Genomic DNA, 20,660 nt, shown 5'->3' with positions numbered 1-20,660 from the left:
ACCTTTGAATCCCAGCAGTAAAGATGCACAGAATACTCGAGGAGCATGTGTGGAAGGGTTTGGGAGAAATTGTTGGCCCGTGCGTTTAATATTTTTGAATCAGCTCCCCTCCCGAGCTGCACCGAGTCCTCCCCAGCAGCCCGACAAACACATTCATAAACCTCAACAGGACGTCCAGCACACATACAAAGTATGTCAGAGAGCAGCATTTTAACACAGAGCTCCATTTACCTGCAGCTCGACCGACTTGTATCACTGTCACATCACATGTCGAGTGTGTCAGCAGCAGGTGTGCAGTAAGGTGATGAGGTATCCCGTGGATCGCTCATGTACCCTTTAACCCCGAATCAGGCTGTCTGTCATTTTCAGCATGAGGTGGATTAAGACGACTGTTGCTGGCTAGGTGGACTGGTCCATCTGGTGTGAAGCAGAAATGCCAGATTGTCAGTCTGAGCTATCAGGTGTTTATGATGGATAATTATCACGGAAAGCTATTTAACCTAGATAAAGATCGTCGTGCAGCTGTCAGTCCGAGGGGATTTTCCACACAGCTGCTCGATTTGAACCGTAAAATATCAAAATCAAAAATGTCTAATCCGTCAGTCAAATCAGAGCTTAATGCTTGGACTGTAGACTCATTTTAGATGATTGCTGTATTTTAATATTTGTTCTAATATTTGAACCTTTTTGACCCAAACACTTTTTTTTTTTTTTTTTAATTTTGAGAATTGAAAGCAGCTGCATTTCTGAGGCTGAACGAGTTTAGTTGAGTGTCTGAATAATCCAAAGTGTTTAGATGTAGATGAACCGCTGATTGCATGAGGTTGTCTTTAATCACTTGCGCATTAATATAAGAACAAATGTCTTTTTAGTCGTTTCTATAAAAACACATGCGAGAGCGCTTTGTTAGTTCTTGCAAATCGTTTTCTTCAAAAAACAGAATCAATCGTCGGATGATCACACATGCATCATCTGTACTGCGTTTCCTGTTTGGGCTGGTCGGGGGTTTGGTAACTTTCCGCCTGAGAAAACTTTGTGTGAAGTGACCATGGGCACGTCAGTGTGGGCGCACACGCCGTTTATTACCCTGATAATAATAATAATGAGATCTTCATGCGAGGGTGTCGTTGAGATTAATTAGTGTCAAGTGTCGATTTTACACAAAACATAATGAACTTCAGCTTTCACTGGTGTTCTTGTTACTAAGCTGACCATCATCGTCCTTGGTAATATGAGAGTGTGAGCATGAGCTTGTAACCATTTGCTCCTGCCAGCCACACACACACACACACACACACACACACACACACACACACACACACACACACACACACACAGCCTCTCGAAGCTCCTCTGTGGAAATTGAATGATCTCCATATAATGGAAACAACCACTCTTCAACAATAGAGGCTGTTGTGCGGAGCGGCGAGCAGAGGCGTGAAGGGAAACATCAGGCTGCTCTCTGTGAACAGCTGACACTGTCTGAGGACTGTCTGTCTGCACTTTTACTGCTTTTCAGCGAAGGATTAATAAAAACGCCATGTTTTCTGCTCCGACGTTCGGATGAAACATATGGCAGAGCAGTTAGTTTTACTGTTTCCCCTGGGAGGGCCGCTACAAATACACACACACAAAAAAAAGATGAGTTCTGTCCAAAAGAACAGGACGGTTTCTATAGAGCATTGTTTGGGGTTGTCTGGTGCGATGAAAAAGCCCTCTTTGTTTGTTTCTGGCGGCACAATCGCCCCGCTGAAATTGGTTCCTCTCTCGCTGTGCGTGATGACCGTGTGTTTACACAAACAACAATGGATGACAGTGAAAATGGTTCGTACAAATGTTCCCGCAGGTGAGAGGACATTCAAGTGTGACCAGTGTGACGCCACCTTCAAGAGGAAGGACACGCTCAACGTGCACATCCAGGTGGTGCATGATGGTCATAAGAAGTACAAGTGCGACCTGTGTGAGAAGGCCTTTGTGACGCCGTCCGTCCTCAAGAGCCACAAAAAGGTAAACACCACCATCACACAGTGTGATTGCAGAGCTGTTACGTTCTCCTCAAATTCAGTTCAAGCAGCCATTTTTTTGTGTTTATTTTAAATGCATGTGTTTGAAAACAACGTGTTAATCCCCCCCAGAATATTCTGGAAAGCCCCCCGACGGTGGTAATTTACATTCTGTGTGTTTAAATGGAAACGAGCAGGCAGAGATTTTAAATACAGAAATCAAAATACAGAAGTTGTTCTGATTGCTGGAGAGGCGCCAGTGCACTTCCTAAGTACTGCTGATGTACCCCTGAGCAAGGCACCGAACCCTCAACCACTCTGTTGCACGCCCTGCGTAGCACTCATGCATGTCCACATCTCCTGTTTGATGTGTGTGAGATGCACGTCTCTAAAAGATAACGGCGTGTGAACCCTCAGGGATTAAGAAACTCAAATAAACAGAAAGTCATGCGGGACTCTAAACTGCTGAATTTAAAGGCAGAAAATCAACGTCTGCAGCAGCTGCATTAGAAACATGTTTCCATTGTGTCCAGACCTGCAGCTCGTCTCACGAGCGCGGGGCAGCTAACTGTGCTAATATCTGGACTGTCACACCTGGCGGAGAACACCATCCTGACTGCCCACGAAAGCTTGAAAATCAATTCCTGCGTTGATTAGAAATGGCAGTTAGTCCATTAGCTCTGCAGGGTTCCTGAGCTCCAAACAGATCTGGCTGCAGATTACGACCTCCGAATCTGACAACGTCCGGAGCGGTTATGAATCCAGATTGAAACCAAACAGCTTCTTGGCACAGTGAAAAAGAAAATGTCTCGGAGGTTGTCTCCGAACAGTAGGACGGAAGACTCGGGCATGTTGGACTGTCTCCTGCCCCGCCGGGAGCAGAGGCTGCTGGGAGATCTGGCCTTGATCAAAGCCAGGTTGCCGAGGAGACGACATCTTGCAGGCTGTGTGTACATGCACAGCGTAACCCCGCCTCTGGCTGTACCCATGTTGACGTCTTCTTTAATGTACACGCTGATAATCTCTAGCTGTGTTTGTCTGAGCAAACTTTGGCCCCCAAACAATCCTGATCATTCTTCCAGCCGTGTTCGCTTTGGATCAAAGTCGCCATGTTTGACTTCAGAATGTCCAAAGTAAAATAAGTAGCTAAAGGTTTTGAAAGGCCAACATCTGATCTAGTTTATGAACAATCACAATTTGACAACTTGACTGAACTCATCTTCTCAGTTAATCTGCGAGTAATGATTGTTATTAGAGATCCAGCTGTTATCATATAATAAAATGTTCTACTTTAAAGTTTGTTGTTTGGGGGAAAAAAAAAAAGTTGGATGTTGGCTTTGTTGTAGCTAACTTCAGTCATCACATCATAGTTAGTGATCAAACTTTAACTGGAGGACAGAAGAACAAATGAAATGTCCTGTCTGAGATTACTCAGGTGAGGTCGAGTACATGGAGGAGGAGAAGTCAAGACATCTTTTGATCTTCTGCTTTATATCTGCACACGACGACATCGTGTCAACGACTCTCCAAGCAGGAAAAGTAACAAACACTATCCCAACTGAACCCGGAGTTTGTGCATTCTTTGTTTAATTCCCGGCTCTCGTTCCTGCGGGATGCTGCAGCAGAGTTCGCTTCATATCTGGAAGAAAAGCCGAGCAGAGTTTTTCATGCAGCACTTTGGTGTTGCAGTGGATGTGTGTGTGTGTGTGTGTGTGTGTGAGCAGCATGTATGTGCATGTATCGTAGATGGTATCATCTTCTTTAGTGCTTGGCTGGAAGAAATGACTCCAGCATGCAGAGACCAAGAGATTAATTATACATAAAAAAAAAAAGCTTCAAAGAGACTCCAACAGATCTTCATAAATTCCACTTCCATGATTTGAAAGTTGATGTTCCCACGTGAACCGCTTCGCTGTTTCCAGGTGTTTTCTCTTTCTTACAAACAACAAGCTCTTTAATGCAATGCAGCTCCATCAGGGACATGTGTTGCTAAACGTGCTTGATTGAATGTGAGTGAGCTTGTGAGTGTGTATGCAACTGTGCACGTATGTGTGTGTGTGTGTGTGTGTGTGTGTGTTGGAGGATGTGTGGATGGAGCCTTTGTAACGAAACACCCGAGGTGTCAGAGGGACACAGTGGGGTGATGCAGGAAAGGATGGGGGCCCAGAGAGGAGGTGTTCCTGTATTGTTGTCCTGCTGTTGAAACTGTCGCTATGAGTTTCAGCTTTTCATACTCTCGATTATTCTGTACAAGCGGTTTGTGTGTGTGTGTGTGTGTGTGGGGGGGGGGGGGGGGGGGGGGTTCACGGTACACTTTTCAACAAGAAATGAGAGGAGGGGGGCGTGCGTGGAGGAAAAGGTAGCACGCTCTTCTTCTCTGTTTGCATGTGCAGACCTTATGAGTGTGCAGGGCCTGACAGTGTGGAGAGCTGGGAGGTGATGAATGTGTACGTGCACCCGGGCCCTCACTCCCCTGGGCTCTGCATCGTCTCTTCTTTGATCCTGCCTTCAGCTCGGTGGATCCACTGTCATGCAAACGTGTGCATCTCCATTTTGTACTTAGATATCTGTGCATTCTGAACCTGCCCAGGCGGTGCTTTTTAAAAAATAAGCTCTGATTTGTTCAAGGTGGAATCGAGATGGTGAAGTGACTTTAAGAGAACATAAATGAGATCATGTTTGAAGATGCAGCAGGATAAAGCCCGATGAGGACATTGATTCACATTTCACTCTGTAATGTAATGGGACTAACATTAACCACATGTCTGCGTTGTCCTCAGACTCACACGGGGGAGAAGGAGAAGATCTGCCCGTACTGTGGACAGAAGTTCGCCAGCAACGGCACGCTGAGGGTCCACATCCGCAGCCACACAGGTCAGTGGCCTCTCTGCAGCGACGCTTTGTGAAATCTACCCTCCTTTCAGATGCCATTAACGTCAGCTGCTGAAGTGTGGGATGTGGAGTATCATCGTAACACGTGTACATGAGGGCATTTCTCTCATCTTTATTTGCATTAGCGCCAATTCACAACAAACGTTATCTCAAGATACTTCACAAACAAAAAGGGGGAAAGACCCGACGAGTGAGAAGTGAAAAAAAAACAACAACGTCCTTTTAAGAGGCAGAAATCTTTGGCAAAACCAGACTCATGAAACTGAGCCAAGCATGAATAATGTGATGCGTCTCAGGGAACCTACGAGACGTCGTGAAAGGGAATGTTTTTCAGGATTAATGTGGAAGGTTATCCTGTTTTTTATTAGCTACTGGAGGAAGATGAGAAACCTCCTGTTTGTTCCCACCTGGATATCTGTCATTCCTCCTCTTCTCAGAACATGCAGCTTATGAACAGGTGATCATATTAAAGAAGAGGCTGCTGAGTAGAGCTGCTCCACACACACACACACACACACACACACACACACACACTTTACACCAGGAAACATCTGAATGAAGGTTAAATAAACACATTTTATCATTTTAAAATCCAGGCCTGATGTGACACTATTTCTGTCCTCCAGTCTTTACACAGCTGCACCGATGGAGCCCTGGATGTTCATTAAACTGCCTTAAACTGGAAAGCTACACATTCCAGTGTGTTTCCTTACCAACAGCGTGGTGCAAAGCCCTGGCACACACACACACACACACACACACACTTGTTCATGGTCTCTTTTCCTCTGCCATCTCTTGGCCCGTCTCATCGTCCTCGCTCTCTCTGAGCTCGTCTTCTTATTGTCCTCTAGTGTTTCTGGGATTAAATCAACACTTCACTCGGCTTGTTTGCCAGCTTCAGACTCTCCGGCTAAAAGATCATGTCATCGGAATTCTGTTTTTTTGGGGTTTTTTTCTCCAAACCTTCATTCACATATTCATTGATTTAGTTGTTTATATATTACGGTTGGTTGCTTGGGGGGCCAATGTGCCCAATGTAAGTGTGTATACTGAAAGGTGTTTTTGTCATCTGCTCATCCTGAAAACATGTGAAGCATGTGTGAACGCAAATGTACATTTTTTCACTCCGACTTCACCCGGAGTTTTTTCCTCTCGGCCCCCTGGGACATGATCGACATGTTCCTGGTACAGTAAGTGAGTGGGATGAGGTGGCGATGTTCATAGACGGCGTATGTACTCAACAGCTACTAGTTTTCTCCGCACCAGTCCACGTGGCAAACAGGAAGTGCAGATAGAAAGAGTCGATATGAGCTGCAGTGAATTATGAACCACATGTTCCCTCTGCAACTCTGCAACAAGATTATTCTGTCAGAGTGTGTGTGTGTGTGTGTGTGTGTTTGCGTGGTGGTCGGACGGTGGTCCCTTTACAAACCCACCACACTCTGTCAACAGCTCCCTTTGTATCTGTGTGTGTGTGTGTGTGTGTGTGTGTGTGTGTGTGTGTGTGTGTGTCTCCGTACATGTGTGTATGTGTGAAGGACAAACCAACAGAGAGGGAGAATGTATACCAGTGTGGGCCCGCTCTGATTGTATTTATATAGAATAAACAAAAGAGAGGAATGCTGGGGGAGGGGTGGGAGCCGAGGGGACACCTCAAAGAAAGAAAGGAGTAAAGAGAGAAAAGACCACTCCAAGAAAGCATCCAGCCGGAGGACCCCTGACCCCGACTGGCTGTAAATCTGTCCCCTCATTCTATAGGCTGGGCTTTTTTTTTGTTTGTTGTGTTTTTGTGCGTGAGGGGAAAAAATAATCTCCCTGGGCGACAGTCCTGACGACTTGTCCTCAAACAGTGAGGGGTGATTTTGTGGGTACACATGACCCATGTGTGGATGCATAAACTGTGTGATAAAGGTGGAATTTGTCGGCTGAATCATAAACCCACACTGTTGGTGTAAGTGAAGCTTTAAAGACGGCTGGTTGGTCCGTCTCAAGCCTGTTAAAGACGGCGACCAGCTGAGGTAAAGACCTTCTTAAATCCACAGCTTCTCTGGAGCGTCGACAGGAAAACTTAATCTTGTTTGTCTTCCTGCTTCACAGGCAAAAAGTCAGCATTGATTATTTACCTGCTAAACACAGAGGGCTTTGTAAGGAGTTCATGGAGATTTCCTCCCAGCGTCAGTTTACCAGCAAACACCGGGGAGCTTTTCTGAGAGTGAGAAAGGTTTCATGTAAACGTACTTTTCAACAGCGTGTTTTAAAATGATACAGTCTCTGTTTATGTGACGATCCGGGATACCAAAAATCTTTCTGACTTTCAACCCCAAAAAAAATCTGCTTTCCAAAAGAGAGAGAGAGTTGGAGACGTTATGGTCGAGAGACAGTGCCGAAGTCTTTGTGCATTTTAGACATTGTGAAAGTTTGAGTGCAAATTCTAATAAAATAACCCGTTAATAGTTTTTAATCTGGAATTGGTCTGTCGTTGTTACTGTGGTATCTGATCAAGTATTAATGTAGTTTGATTTGTAAAATTCTGGTAACAGGAAAACGACAGTAATCACAAACAATTTAAAAATGTTGAAAGAAAAAACTTCCAGGATGAGTTTTCAACATGTTCTGAGGTTTGGTGCCGCTTAACGATGATTCAATCGTTGATTTCATTGACTGACAGTATTGATGACTAACTTGCAGCGGCTGTAGCTCAGTCCGCAGGGACTTAGGTTGGGAACCGGAGGGTCGCCGGTTCGAGTCTCGATGCAGAATATGAAAGTTGGTGCAGAGCTCGTGCACTGCCGAGGTGCCCTTGAGCAGCTCAGGGGGCGCTCTCTGCACGTCTGCAGGTCCTGTTTGTGCACGCGTGTGATTCAGGCCTGTGTGTCTGTGAGAGAAGCATGTCTCGACAAAAACAGTGTGAACCACGATTTCCCCCCCCGGGCATCAATAAAGTCTCTAAAATATAAACAATTAAATAAAAAATTAAACTACTAACCTTTGAAACAGCTCTGCACCCTTGGTCTTCTTTTTAACCTGACAGCGAGAGCTCAATAAAACGTTGCACATGTGTGTAGTTTAGAGCGTCTGCAACAAAAAGAAATGACTCAACATGAAAACAGTCTGACTTTAACTCGTTTACAGTTCTGGTGTTGTGACGAATCTTATTTCAAACATCAGCTTGAGAGTGTGAAGAAGCGGGGCAGGACACGCGCCGTGTATTGGGCTTCGATTATTGTTTGATTTTATTTAGTGAGAACATGATGTCGGGCTCAGACACACGGCTGCAGCTGCAGAGCCACGCAGGCGGGCGTCCGCTCCGAGAGCAGCCTGCATGAGATCACCACAAAATGAGAGCTGTCAGAAAGTTGGACGTGGACGTGGAAGACGTTGGTGAAGTCAGGAGTCGTGATGGATGTTTCTGTCATCTTTTAAACGGTTCTCTTTTGGCCCTCTCGTGGCGTTAATGTGTTCTCCTCCACATCACAGCGCAGTGCGAGGACATTTTCCCACCGTGTGTGCCACGATGTGGGGAATAACGCCGAGCGGCTTCATGAGGATTATTTGTGCCAGGGGAAATGTGACAGAAGGCAGAGCCTCGGCATTACGCTGACATCATGGGACATGTCATGTTTGGGCTCAGTGATCAGCGTGGAGCCATGAGCTGTGTTACAACAAATTGCTTTGGCATTTTAACCCTTAACGACATGATTCCAGCGGGCACTGCATCACGTATGACGCTGCGATGCTGTTAGAGGCATTAAACCCCACACAGAGCTGGATACGATTTTATGTTTCCTTCTTGAACAAACGTCATGACGTCAAATGTCATCCCTGAGTTTAAGTTCCTGCCTGCCACTCTCCTCTGTTCAGCTTTATCCCGTAAAAAAAGTCACTCAAGTTAAATAAACTTAAGTGAACTGTGACTCTTGTGAAATACAGATGCAGGTCATCTGGTAGAATCACATGCAACAGTTTTGGTGAACTGTCGTCTTCCACCAATATTTTGACCCAAGACGTTGGGTCAAAATATTGGTGGTTAATTGTTTCTTCTTTTTTTTTTTTTTTGTCGGGCTTTTCTGCCTTTTTTTGAGAGAGAGAGAGAAAGTGGATAGAGACGGAAATCGGGAGAGAGAGGGGATTGACGTGCGGGGAAAGGGCCTCAGGCTGGAGTCGAACCTGGGCTGCCCACGTAAGGACTTTAGCCTCCATACATGGTGACGCGTGCGCTGCCACTGCACTACAGGCACCCCGGTTAATTGTTTCTGCTTCTTATTTTATTTTTTATTTTTCTGTAATCACAATAATGGAGATGCAATCCATAGGCATTGTACTCGGGCAGCAAACGGTGTAACAAATGTGAACGCGCAGGCCGAGTGGAGAGGGGAGCGATCGTGCTCGGACGCTTCAAGAAAACAATCGTGCAAGAAGGCAGCTTTTTGTGTTCGTATGGAGTTCACAGTGAGACGCCATGTTGCATTCAGTATTGTTCTTTCAGTGAATAATGAGACATGTTGAAGCGGCTGGTTCTTACGTGCACTGCTGGCACTGGCCAGAGGATGCTTATTGTCTGGGTGTCATTTGTTATAATAATTATACACAGCCATATTTAGACGCTTCAAAGAGCCGCACATTGCAACATCAACTGATCTCACGACACGGCAACTGCCCTCAGATGGACATCTGGTGCAACTCTGGAATCACTGAACCTATTTACGTACGGATGATTGCTTTGTTGTCGCCGTTGTCATGGATACGATTTTGTACATAAAACCATCCCGTAGTAAACGATTTTCTGTCTCTGGTGAAAAGTTCCTCACGAGGTGCAGCTTTAAGCGGTCCTGGATGCAGGTTTATAACGGGGCTCTTCAAACCTGGGTCTTTTTGGGCTCTAAATGACTAATTGGTTTAACAAGTTGTGGAATTGCTCCACTCGATTGCCTCAGCTGTCAGCTGTGACACAGGGTGTAATGGCTGCAATGCAATCTGAGAGGGAACGTGATCAAAGTCCGTCCATTAAAAGTGCTCGATGCTCAAATGATCACATTGTTATTCTAAAAGTCTGAAGACATCAAGCAAATGATCTTTCACAGAAAGGACAAACTGCTTCATTTGAACCACAGATTGCAGTTTCATCGCTGTCTTCAAAGTCCCTCAACTAGAACAATGATGTGACCTCAGACCGTGGGAGCTGCCGTAATCAGCGGCTTGTTTTTAATCATATTTTTAATGTTTCCAGTTAAAATTACAGAGTTTAAAGAAAGCGATTTAAGTTGTTTTTTTGCTTTGAGAAAGAAAATCTCACTCTTAACAAAACGTGAAGTACCGAGAAGGACAGGGCAACAAAAATAAAAGTCCTGGGAGCCTGATTTTGAGAAATGCCTTTTTTTTCAAGTTACCAAAAAAATTGCAGCAATTACTGCACTCCTGCACACTGTCGTCATGACATAAATACATGTTTACATGGCTGAAACATCTCAAATGTTCGATCTACAACAGAGACAGTGTCGCCTCTTCTGCTTCTCTGCTGGGAAGAAACATAAATTTGAGAAACACGAGTATTTCCCGACCTCTGACTTTAAAGGAACAAAGCTTCTACTCTTTTTCTCAGCTTTTGGTTCAAAGTATGACAGAAGATCTGAGCTTGTTTGTGTCTGTTTATGATAATATTGATCATTAAACACAGGAAGTGAAGTGGCAGAAATGCCTTCACAAATAACCTGAGCCTGTCAGTGGCAAAACGAGCACTTTTGGGAGGGAAACTTAAAAGTGACAGTGTCGTCATCCTGGCTTGTTTCAGCCATTTGGACCGTACGATATGTCCAAATAGGGTCCAGGTTTTAAAATACAGGAGTGGCCTTCAATTTAAACGGTATTACTATTTGAGACGCGTGTTGACAGGTTGGATCAGCTGCATGTGGGGTATCGGTCCGTATGATACAGTTACCCTCATAAGGGCAAGTTCAAGAGAATTGTTTGCGGAAGCAGAGGGGTCCGCTGAGACCTCGGCTATAATGGAAAGGTCAAGTGTAAAAGTTGTCGGGCGTTCCTTTGCATCATCAAAGTCGATCTCTTATCATCTCCAACACACTGATATCACGTTACCTGTCGGTATGTGACGCGGGGCAGAGAGGAGGACAGTGCAGGGCCACTGTGTGCTGAAGCGGAGGAAGTGGTGAATTAATTTGTGACGGACAGCACTAATGTCTTTCAGACCGGAGCCCTGAAGCTACAAAGCTCTCTCCATAACACGAACACTGTGCAGCAGGCAGATACGACAAAGCCGGCCATCTGCTGAGCAGACACACTGCCGTACGCACACACACACACACACACACACACACACACACACACATACGACACACATGGGGTGCCAAACGGATCGATTAGCAGACGAGGAGTGTGAGGGCCACAGCAGGGGCCGGGGGAGACACCCAGGGTCAAAGAGATGGTGTTCTGTTTCAGCACGTGCTAAATCAGTTACCATCTCCGCACACATAAAGCCCCGGCTCAGAGCTGCAGCCACCCCTCATAATCCCCAAACAATCTGGCTCAATCTGGAGAATAAGTGGAGGGTTTCCAGTTACAGTAAGTCAGCAGAACAGACACGGAGACCCTCACACGAAAAAACACTGAGCAGTGTTGCCAGAAAGTTACTACTTAAGTTTCCAAGTAGCGTTTGTTTATTTCCTGTTCCGCTAAGGGATTGAGTTCCTCTTGTTTAAGTCTGCGCAGGTTGAGGCCGTGGATAAGCCAACAATTCTAGTATTGAGTCCATAAGTGGCTGTATGAATGACCTCTCTTCGCATATCAAATACCATCATTTTCTCTGTTTTTTTTCTCCAGCTGAGGCACACATGTCCAGACTCGGGGAGCGTATAGGTTAAGTAGGTGAATTGCTGTGCACTTATGTGTTGGCAGGGTGTGGTTTTCTGCGTATTACCCGACAATAGCCAGCTCCTGGGAGGGATGTGATCCAAGCCGCAGAAGTACACTGGCACACTGTGCTCCGGTGCTATTAGCGCACTAATGCCTTCCCCAGGACTCCCCAAGGCCAGCACGGGGCCTTAACCCGATACCACACATGCTACACAACACATAGGATTTGCTCTCCTCTTTCTCCAAACACATCTGGGATTCAGATTTTCCTGTTTGTCAACAAAAGGCCTCCTGCAGGCCGAGGCTGCGCAGACAAGGACAGAACGCAGAGACAGTCCCCTCGGCACATGTTTCACTTTGTGTAATCAGTCCACATATGTCCCTTTAACCCTTTCTACACCAACGTAAGGTTACACATTTTATTAGCTCGTGTCACAGCGCTCCTCCTCGTGCTCCTCTGAAGCCCTCTGGTGGGGGGGGGGGGATGTGTACATCTGCTACCTGACAGCTGTCGTAGCTGCATTAAATGAAACCATCGCAGCCTTTCGATGGTCACACGTCAGAATGAAGTCATAAAGTTGGGTCACTAGCTTGCAAGTGATTTTTAACAGGGACTAAAGAAGTAAGAAGAGTATTTTAAAAACGTCTTTAATTTAGCTGCTGACAGACTCGAAGGGGGAGATTCTGGTTTGGGTTCATAATCGAGCAATATAAAGACAGTTTGAGCAAAAAAGCATGGTGAGAAAGGTCCATTTAAAAAAGATACACCAAGTACGACATTTCATCTGTTACAACCGTTTGTGTCGACAGGCAGAAGCAATTGATCAGAGAAGTTGAAGACTTTCTGACCCACATCTCTGTCATTCAAACCTCACACTATATACACAGAGGAAAAACCATTCAAGGCACCAGCTTGTGTTTGCTTTTGACACTTTTTGACTTTGTTGTTTTTTTGCATGTGATGTGAGCGCTTATTAAAAAAAAAAGAAGCATGTAGAAACATCAAGCTAAGTGCAGAAAACTGCAGATCCTCAAACATCCACTTGAGAACGGCTCAAACAAACCTGGATGCCACACCCCGCGCCTGATTGACAGGCGGGTGGCATGATGTCGCAGTTTGTGAAGAAGCTTTAAAACCCGCCTCGGCTCCGTTGGACTGAGACGAGATTCCAGCCTGGCGAAAAGCTCCCTGCAGTGACGTCACCCAGACTTTGTTGGTGAACATTTACAGTCTCAGGTTTTTCTGTTTGCACATGCTGACCTGCTCTGTCTTATCTTGTCAGGGTGGAAGAAGTGCAGCAGACGTGGACGTTTGTGTCTCTGCAGAGATAAACTCGCCCTTGAACGTTTGCCACTGCATGCCTTCACACTCGCTGTGAGAAACAGAGGAGGAACCTTCCTCCTGCACAGCTGTGTTTAGAGCAGACGGATAATATTGCTCTCCTACAGAAGTTCCCTCGATGGATTTTCTGATTTAATAAGCATCTTTGCGTTTTGAATCCCAAGGAAACGCAGCTAATTAACCTTATTACTTAAAGGGGCAGAGCATCTCCCCCATCAATAAAACCGCTCGGCTGCCTGTTCGACAATTAGTCACCAAAGACAGATTACGTTGGTGCGAAGCAGATGTGAAATTAGATTGTTGCAGTGAAGAAATGAGCACAGTTGGTTTCTATCATTGGAAGTGTTTCATTACATTTTACTTGGTACACTCTCAGGCATTGTGTGATTTCAGGAGATTCAGACTCTCTTTAACAAGAGTTCTCTGCTGACTTTATCAAATTATAAAAACCCCGAATTTTTCCTCCTCAGCTTCCTACTGTATGTTCCTCCCTGTAACTTCAGTGTGGCTCTATAGGTTACCTCATATCCCTTCTATAGATTAGTAATCAGCTCGCTTGCTCCTATCTGGCTCGTGGATCAGCAGGCGGTAAATACATCCATGTGTTCGCGTCCTGTTTGACTGACAGCCCGTCACTTTCCCTTTGTCATCATCGCCCGGCGCTCAGATATGATCTGTGCGAGTTTGCTCTGAATTCTTTTGATCCAGTCGGGATAAGCCACTCTGCCTCTGATGTGCTCCTAAACTGTTGGCCAGTCGGAGCTCAGATAGCGAGCCATGAAGCCGAGCCAACACAAGCTTCTGCCGTGCAGCGGAAAAGTCAGCGTGCATACGAAATGAAAGGGTCTGGAAGGAAGATCTGGTCGACCAGTAGCGAGGTCAAAGCAGGTCAGGAAGAGCGGAAGACAGAGGCAGCACCGTGTGCCCTTCAACATCCTACTCTGCAGCTCTGCGGCGAGCCCAAAATATCCACTGGCTCTCCTTCTCCTACCTGGCAGTAAAGCTCTCTTGCTTGTTTTGGAAATATTCTTCCAACTTCGAGCCTGCACTAAACTTCTCTGAATGTTTTACTTCACGACTTTGGCTCGAAGATCTTCTTTCTTGAAGGTCTGCACGTTGGTTTTTCTTGCTGGTGTTCTTCGTACCGGTGTGCATGGCAGAGCAAACACAGTAAACATCTCTCAGATAAGACGGATCATGTAGTTATAATGAGGATGACGATTCTCAACCTGGACAGACATGGCCAAATCTTCAGCCCAGATGTGAAAAGTGTCTGTCGTCTCACTGTGTGAAGCCTTTAAATCTGAAGCATCTGATTCTCAATTAAAAGATTTTTTTTTGCATTTCATGTGCTGTAAAAACGCTGATATATTAGCTGTTTATTTTGTCAAATGTAACATATTATTATGTATTAGTGAAGGTGTGTTTTACATACTGTACATGTGCTTGTTTGGCAGAGTTGCTGCTCTCATATGACGGGTGTTTTCTTTGCTCTTGTTCCTCAGGCGAGCGTCCCTACCAGTGTCCGTACTGTGACAAAGCCTTCAGCAAGAACGACGGCCTGAAGATGCACATCCGCACACACACGCGTGTAAGTTTCCCCGTCTCTGCGCTTCTGTTCGAAAAAACCTTCTTCTGTCTCACGGATATAAACTCTGATCGTTACTTTTCTGCTCTGCACACAAACCCACATGATCACGTTTACCCTTATTTGGCATTTTATTGCATCACTTCCTGTCCTGATGACGTGGGTGATCCTGCTCTGATGATCTTCAGTTGTTTGGTTTCATTTTAAAAGTTGCTCTTCTTCATTAAATGAATGGTCCCTAATAACTTTCTGACCAATAAGAGCGCCAGCATGTACTACTACTACTACTACTACTAATAATAATAATAATAATACATTTTCTTTTTATTGCATTTAAAAGAAAATCTCAAGGTGCTACAAGTAGTAAAACCATTAAAACAATAACAAGCGTCAAATAATTAAAATCATGCAGAGTTCAGAACCTGAGCATAAAACAAGATCTAAAAGCAGTGGGGGGTTTTTTTTTATTTTATTTTTTTTTTCTCCCTACACATTACTTTGCTTTGCAGCAACATAAACATGCAGTAGATTGTGCACAGTGACAACAGGACATGGTGTATAGACGGTATATTAACATTTACAGCATGTTGGCTGCATTCCATTTAGCTTCGTCAGGTTCAGGGTCGTGGTATTGTGCACGCTCACTGCATGTAACGGCTGACTCAGACACCTGAATAGAACAGAACAATTGTTGCAGTGTATTAAACCCTGTGCCTGTTCTTCTGTTCGGGTCAAAATGTCTGCTGCTATAAAAGGTGTGGAAGAACTCTATTAATCCCTCATTGTGAACGTCTAATTACACTTTTCAGCACAGTTAAATGAGAGAAGTTAATGGGGCTAAAGACAGAGAAAAGGCTGCTGGCCCAGTGTCAGGTGTCACGCTGACATTCACTGGATTCAATGTGCCGCTCTTTGCTTCGGGGTTTTCTGTGCCGCCGTTATCTGAACTGCAAAGTATGAGAAGAAAAAAAAAAAAATCCCCTCACACCTCGTGGGTAGATTGAAGTCCTGTCTCCTCTGTGTCTCACACATGTGACACTCCCAGCCCATTAAAAATGAGGTAATTCCCACAATTGCAGGTTCTTTCATGAATCATTTAGTAAAGTCTACTGACATAACTGAAGAAAATAATATAGACTGATATTCATCTTCAGACAGAGGAAACATTGTCTTGATTGCCCAGACATTAATGGATAATTCTGCTGGTGTGTCATAATGAGCCTTAATGGCTAATAGACAGGAGAAGTTTGGAACTGATCGAGCAGTTTGCTTTAAACGACACCGGTGAGTCAAAGCGTGTCCAATAAAAGTTCAGACAAAACTGAATGCGTCCATGCACAGAGGGACTTGTTTGTAACCAGAGACAGCCGTACTGCCGATGTCAATGACACCCCCAGACTCCATTGAGGAAAAATAAATAAATAACATTGTCTTCAACTTTTGTGATACATTATGTGTTGGATTATAGCCAGTCAAACAATAATACAAACAAACTCACTGATTCAAGTGGAAGCAGAGCAGGAAGTCCTGTCTTCTGCAAAACGAGTCGTTCTGTTAATGGAGTCTGGTGCGAGGGGTCAAAACTGATTTATTTATTTTTTGCACAAACTTTGACGACATGTCAGTGAGTCAGGGCTCCGGGTGGAGAAAGGAGAAGGTTCTTTTCCCTGCTTCACTTGTGACCACGTCGAAGTTGTGCACAAGCGTGATACGTCTTCAAACATGATCGTGAGCATCTGGACGTGTGTGTTTGAGGCCCTTTTTGATGGATGAGAGTTAATATTTGTCTCCATCATCAGTTGGTACAGCTCTGGCTGCGACAGCCTGTCAGCACTGTTAATTTCAAAGATCTGTTTTGGTTTTTTTTAAAATGTCGTTTAAAGCAGCAGCGCTGTGCTACACGCCCGCGCTGATAATGGCGCTCTCCTCCTGGTTGGCGTCTCTCAGTAGAAACAGGCAGGTATGAGTTTCTGCTGTGCTGCTGATTAAACAGACTGATGTTGGGCTCATAATGGCCTCAGATCTGCCTTTGCTCAGCGCACTCTGAACCATCGGCTGAAAAGTTACAAACAGCAGAGCCAGATGAAGTCACCGCCGAGCTAAACAAATGTCATTGAGCTGAAAGAGCCGCAGCTCGCTGTTAATGTGCGCGATTAAAGATGGATGCGTTTGTACCACAAACCACATGACAGCACACCGAAATGAAAAACACTGGATGACGACATGAACTACTGACATTTTGGATATTTGAGACATTTTTCATGACATTGTTTTGATCTCTAATGAGAATGGATGTGACTGTATGTTGAACAACTAGTTTTTTTTTTTTTTTTCTGTTGAAAGGCGTTTCATATTTTGGATCAGGATTTACTGGAACTAGCGGCTGTCAAAGACAAACTTTCTGTTCTTTGTTTAACAAATGTGAGGCTGTCCATGTTCCTGCTGTAACGTACAAAGAAAGATCAGTACATTAGAACACAAAGGGACTAAACTGTGAGGTCATTTCTAGCAGATTTACTTCAAATCAGCTGATGCCTGTTAAACTGATTGAGCTCATACATGTGTGTCAGCGAACATTAAAAAAAGGGCCTGGTGGTGGAATCAGTACATTGCATCTTTAATCGTCTAAAAAACAAATAAATACAAAAACAAATAAAGAAATATATTAGTAGATGGCCTCTTACAGCCGCTCTCGCCCATCACTTTTTTAATTGTTTTTTTTTTTAATGCATACTCATTGTGCTTCTTCAGTCTTGTCCACATCGCTCTTTCTACATCGGTGTTCTTCGACCGATCGGAAAGTCTCCTGCTGTGAGGTGCACAGGAGGAGATTACAGGGCCAGTCTGTCCTAACGTGTTCACAGGGGGAACGTGTCATAAAGGGATCTTTTGTACCCTTTAAGCTTCGTGTCTGGTGGAGAACTTGATATTGCTTCACTGCTTCTAACGGATGGACGAAAACCTTGATTGTGTCGCAGTTTTGTTTACGCCTTAGAACAGGCGTTAGCTCTTTGTAGCACGGTGAGGCTAACCAAAGAAAGGCTCGATGTTCCCTGCAGGAGAGGATGCAACAAGCTTAAACCAATGTGTGCACCCGTTTTATTCTCCTTCTTTTCTTCTGTAAACACAAAATGCAAAAGAAATTAAAAAGTGATCATTTAGGAAAATGCCCGGACAAATATTGCAACTTAATGTGCTTGAGGCTCCGATTGTTATTCTCAATACAGAACGAATCCCAACAGAGAAGAAGTGGGAGCCTGATCTTTACTTCTAAAAAGCCAGCAGACTGATTCTAGCTTGCAACACGGGAGTTGCTGGTCTACCACTAAATAAATACCGATAAATTATAACAAATAAACACTTCCATAAAATGTCATAAAACCAGTTTCAACCTTTTTTTTGTCCTGCTGAAAAAAAAAAACCCACGCTGAAAGCACGGCCTCCTCGACGGATGTGATAAAAACACACAGCCATTGTGTGTGTTGAGTTATAGAATTCACACTCTATAATAGATGCCATTGTGTCAGCGAGCTGTTGATTTGTTACTTCACTCTGAAGCCTAATGGAGCACAATGACTTCCTATTGGCCTGCCGCTTTACAAAAACACACACGTTAAAGAGGACACCGGAGACGCGAGGCTCGTCTGGAGTAAATAAACCGAACTCCATCTTTGCATTTATAGACGTGCTCTCTGCTCAGAGTGGTCAGATTCAGACGAAAGGTCAGGGCAAAGGTCATCGAGTGAACAGCTGCTGGAAAGTGAAGGGCATCAGGTACAGATGTTCGATGTTACCGGGGGTCACAGGGATGCATTGTGGGTAAACCCCTCATCACCTAAGTCCATCCATGTGTTTCCTAACCTTTGCACTCTGACCCGATGGAGTTTTGTCCTTTTGTCATGCAGGAACCTTTTATTCCTGGGTGATTCTTTGCATCACGTAGATCATGAACGAGTGTTTCCACGCACACACACACACACACACACACACACACACACACACACACACACACACACACACACACACACACACACACACACACACACAGCTTTATTTCCATCACCCCCCCTCTTCCTTCAGTCACACAAACAGTTGCATACTTAAACACGCACACATGCAGTGAACCTGATCTTTACCTCCTTTTGTTTCCCGTGTCACTGGGCGCTCCTTGCCCCGCCCACATGATAGCGCCTTTCCCAGGACCCTTACTTCCTGCATGCACCCCATTCCCATGACAACTAAGCTTCAAATGGGCAGAGGCCTTTTTTTGCTATCAGCCAGAAACAGGTCAGGAAGAAGAGAAGACAGAGGCAGTGAGAGTGACGCTGGAAACAGACTCCTGCGATCTGCACGACTTTCACATCTCCTCCTCCAGTGTTTTAGGTGGCACCGCCGTTTCCCCTCAGACTGCAAGACACACCCACACACACACACATTCACACACACGCATATTTGAAGAGTTTGGACAAACACACCCAGGGTGAGATAGCTGCTTTGACTGACACTAAGGCGGGCCTCCAAACTGCACAGAGGAAATGTTCTTTGGTAAACTGATGAGGTGTGGAGACAGCCGAGTGATATTCTACAGCCGCAGAGAGCCGGCGCTCTGATACACGTTCAAAGGGATCCTGGACGCCGTGTTTTCCTTACTCTTTTGAGGAATCCATGTGGTTTTGATGGCCCCTACTCCGGTCATTTCCTCCGTACTGCAGGGGCTGTGCAATCTTTCGTTTCGTAACTTCACGAGCTCCCAGGGAGAACACCGGGTGTGAAGAGAGAGAGAGGGGATCAGTGTCGGAGGATGAGTTAGCGCTGGGCCACATGACAGCAAAATCAAAGCAGGACTAGTTCTCTATTCTCATTATATTAAAAAAAAGATATATATATATACACACACACACACACACACACACACAAATCGGATCGACTGTATAAAACCAGATGTTCTCACAAGCCAGCTCATCTCTGTAATGTTTTGATTACTGAATGATTATTGTCATTGTAGTGATGCATTTTGTGTTAGCTTAGAATTTAAGGCTAATTCATCACTCATTGTTTACGAGGTTAGCTTAGCGGTTATGTCTCATGACTGCAGTTGTGGGTTCAAGTCCGACCTCAGCCCTTTGCTGCATGTCATCCCCTTCTCTTTCCTCCCAACATGTCCTGTCTCTCCTCACCCGTTCTGTTTAATACAGGCAAAAAAAGGCCCCCAAACCAACTGATGAGAACAAATAAAGCAGATTGTTGTGACTTTAAAATACAATTAAAACCATTTTGACAATCGAGTGATCACGTTTAAAATGACCTGAACTCATCAGTCAGTGTCCTGTGTTTGAGCTCTAAGCTGCAGACCGCCTGAGAGCTCTGTCATCGTGTCAGATGAAACATGTTATCAACTTTAACTTCATTAAGACCCTGTTTGAAAGTCACTGTGTCAATGTGTGTGTGTGTGTGTGTGTGTTACTAAGATATTTCCACATCAAGAGTTTTCCGCTGTGCCGTGCTGTTTGTTTTAGCTCTGTGCACACACACACACGTGTGTGTTATTACACTGCAGTACGGACTCACAGATCTCCTCCATATGTGAACAAACTGGGACATATTGTGCATAAAAATGTATATATATATGTGACTGTACATGTTCTAATGCACACTGACTGGGCTAACCTTTGTGTCGGGTGTGTGTGTGTGTGTGTGTGTGTGTGTGTGTGTGTGTGTGTGTGATTGCAGGAGAAGCCGTATAAATGCAGCGAGTGCAACAAAGCCTTCAGCCAGAAACGAGGCCTGGACGAGCACATGAGGACCCACACAGGAGAGAAACCTTTCCAATGTGACGTGAGTGATCCCTGCAAGAGTGTGTGTGTGTGTGTGTGTGTGTGTGTGTGTGTGTGTGTGTGTATGTGTGTGATGGCACGAGGCCAGATGTGGAGAGTTAAGGGGTGGGTTTGAGGGGGGCTCAGTAAGAGGC

At 44.9% G+C, this 20,660-nt stretch overlaps 1 protein-coding gene across 1 annotated transcript in view; it reads left to right on the top strand.

Annotated features, from left to right (window-relative positions):
* prdm5 (PR domain containing 5) overlaps window positions 1-20,660 on the top strand; it is a gene marked incomplete at its 3' end in the record, with an annotated part of 38,650 nt that overhangs the window by 16,780 nt on the left and 1,210 nt on the right. The window contains exons 12-15 of the mRNA XM_079351128.1: window positions 1,847-2,007; window positions 4,784-4,877; window positions 14,610-14,695; window positions 20,423-20,546. Coding sequence (XP_079207254.1) covers window positions 1,847-2,007; window positions 4,784-4,877; window positions 14,610-14,695; window positions 20,423-20,546 — 465 coding nt within the window. The remainder of the gene's footprint in view (window positions 1-1,846; window positions 2,008-4,783; window positions 4,878-14,609; window positions 14,696-20,422; window positions 20,547-20,660) is intronic.

The sequence above is a fragment of the Symphodus melops genome (genome assembly GCF_947650265.1).
Source record: "Symphodus melops genome assembly, chromosome: 8".
In the NCBI taxonomy this organism is placed as follows: Eukaryota; Metazoa; Chordata; class Actinopteri; order Labriformes; family Labridae; genus Symphodus; species Symphodus melops.
This window is presented reverse-complemented; position numbering and strand designations above follow the sequence as displayed.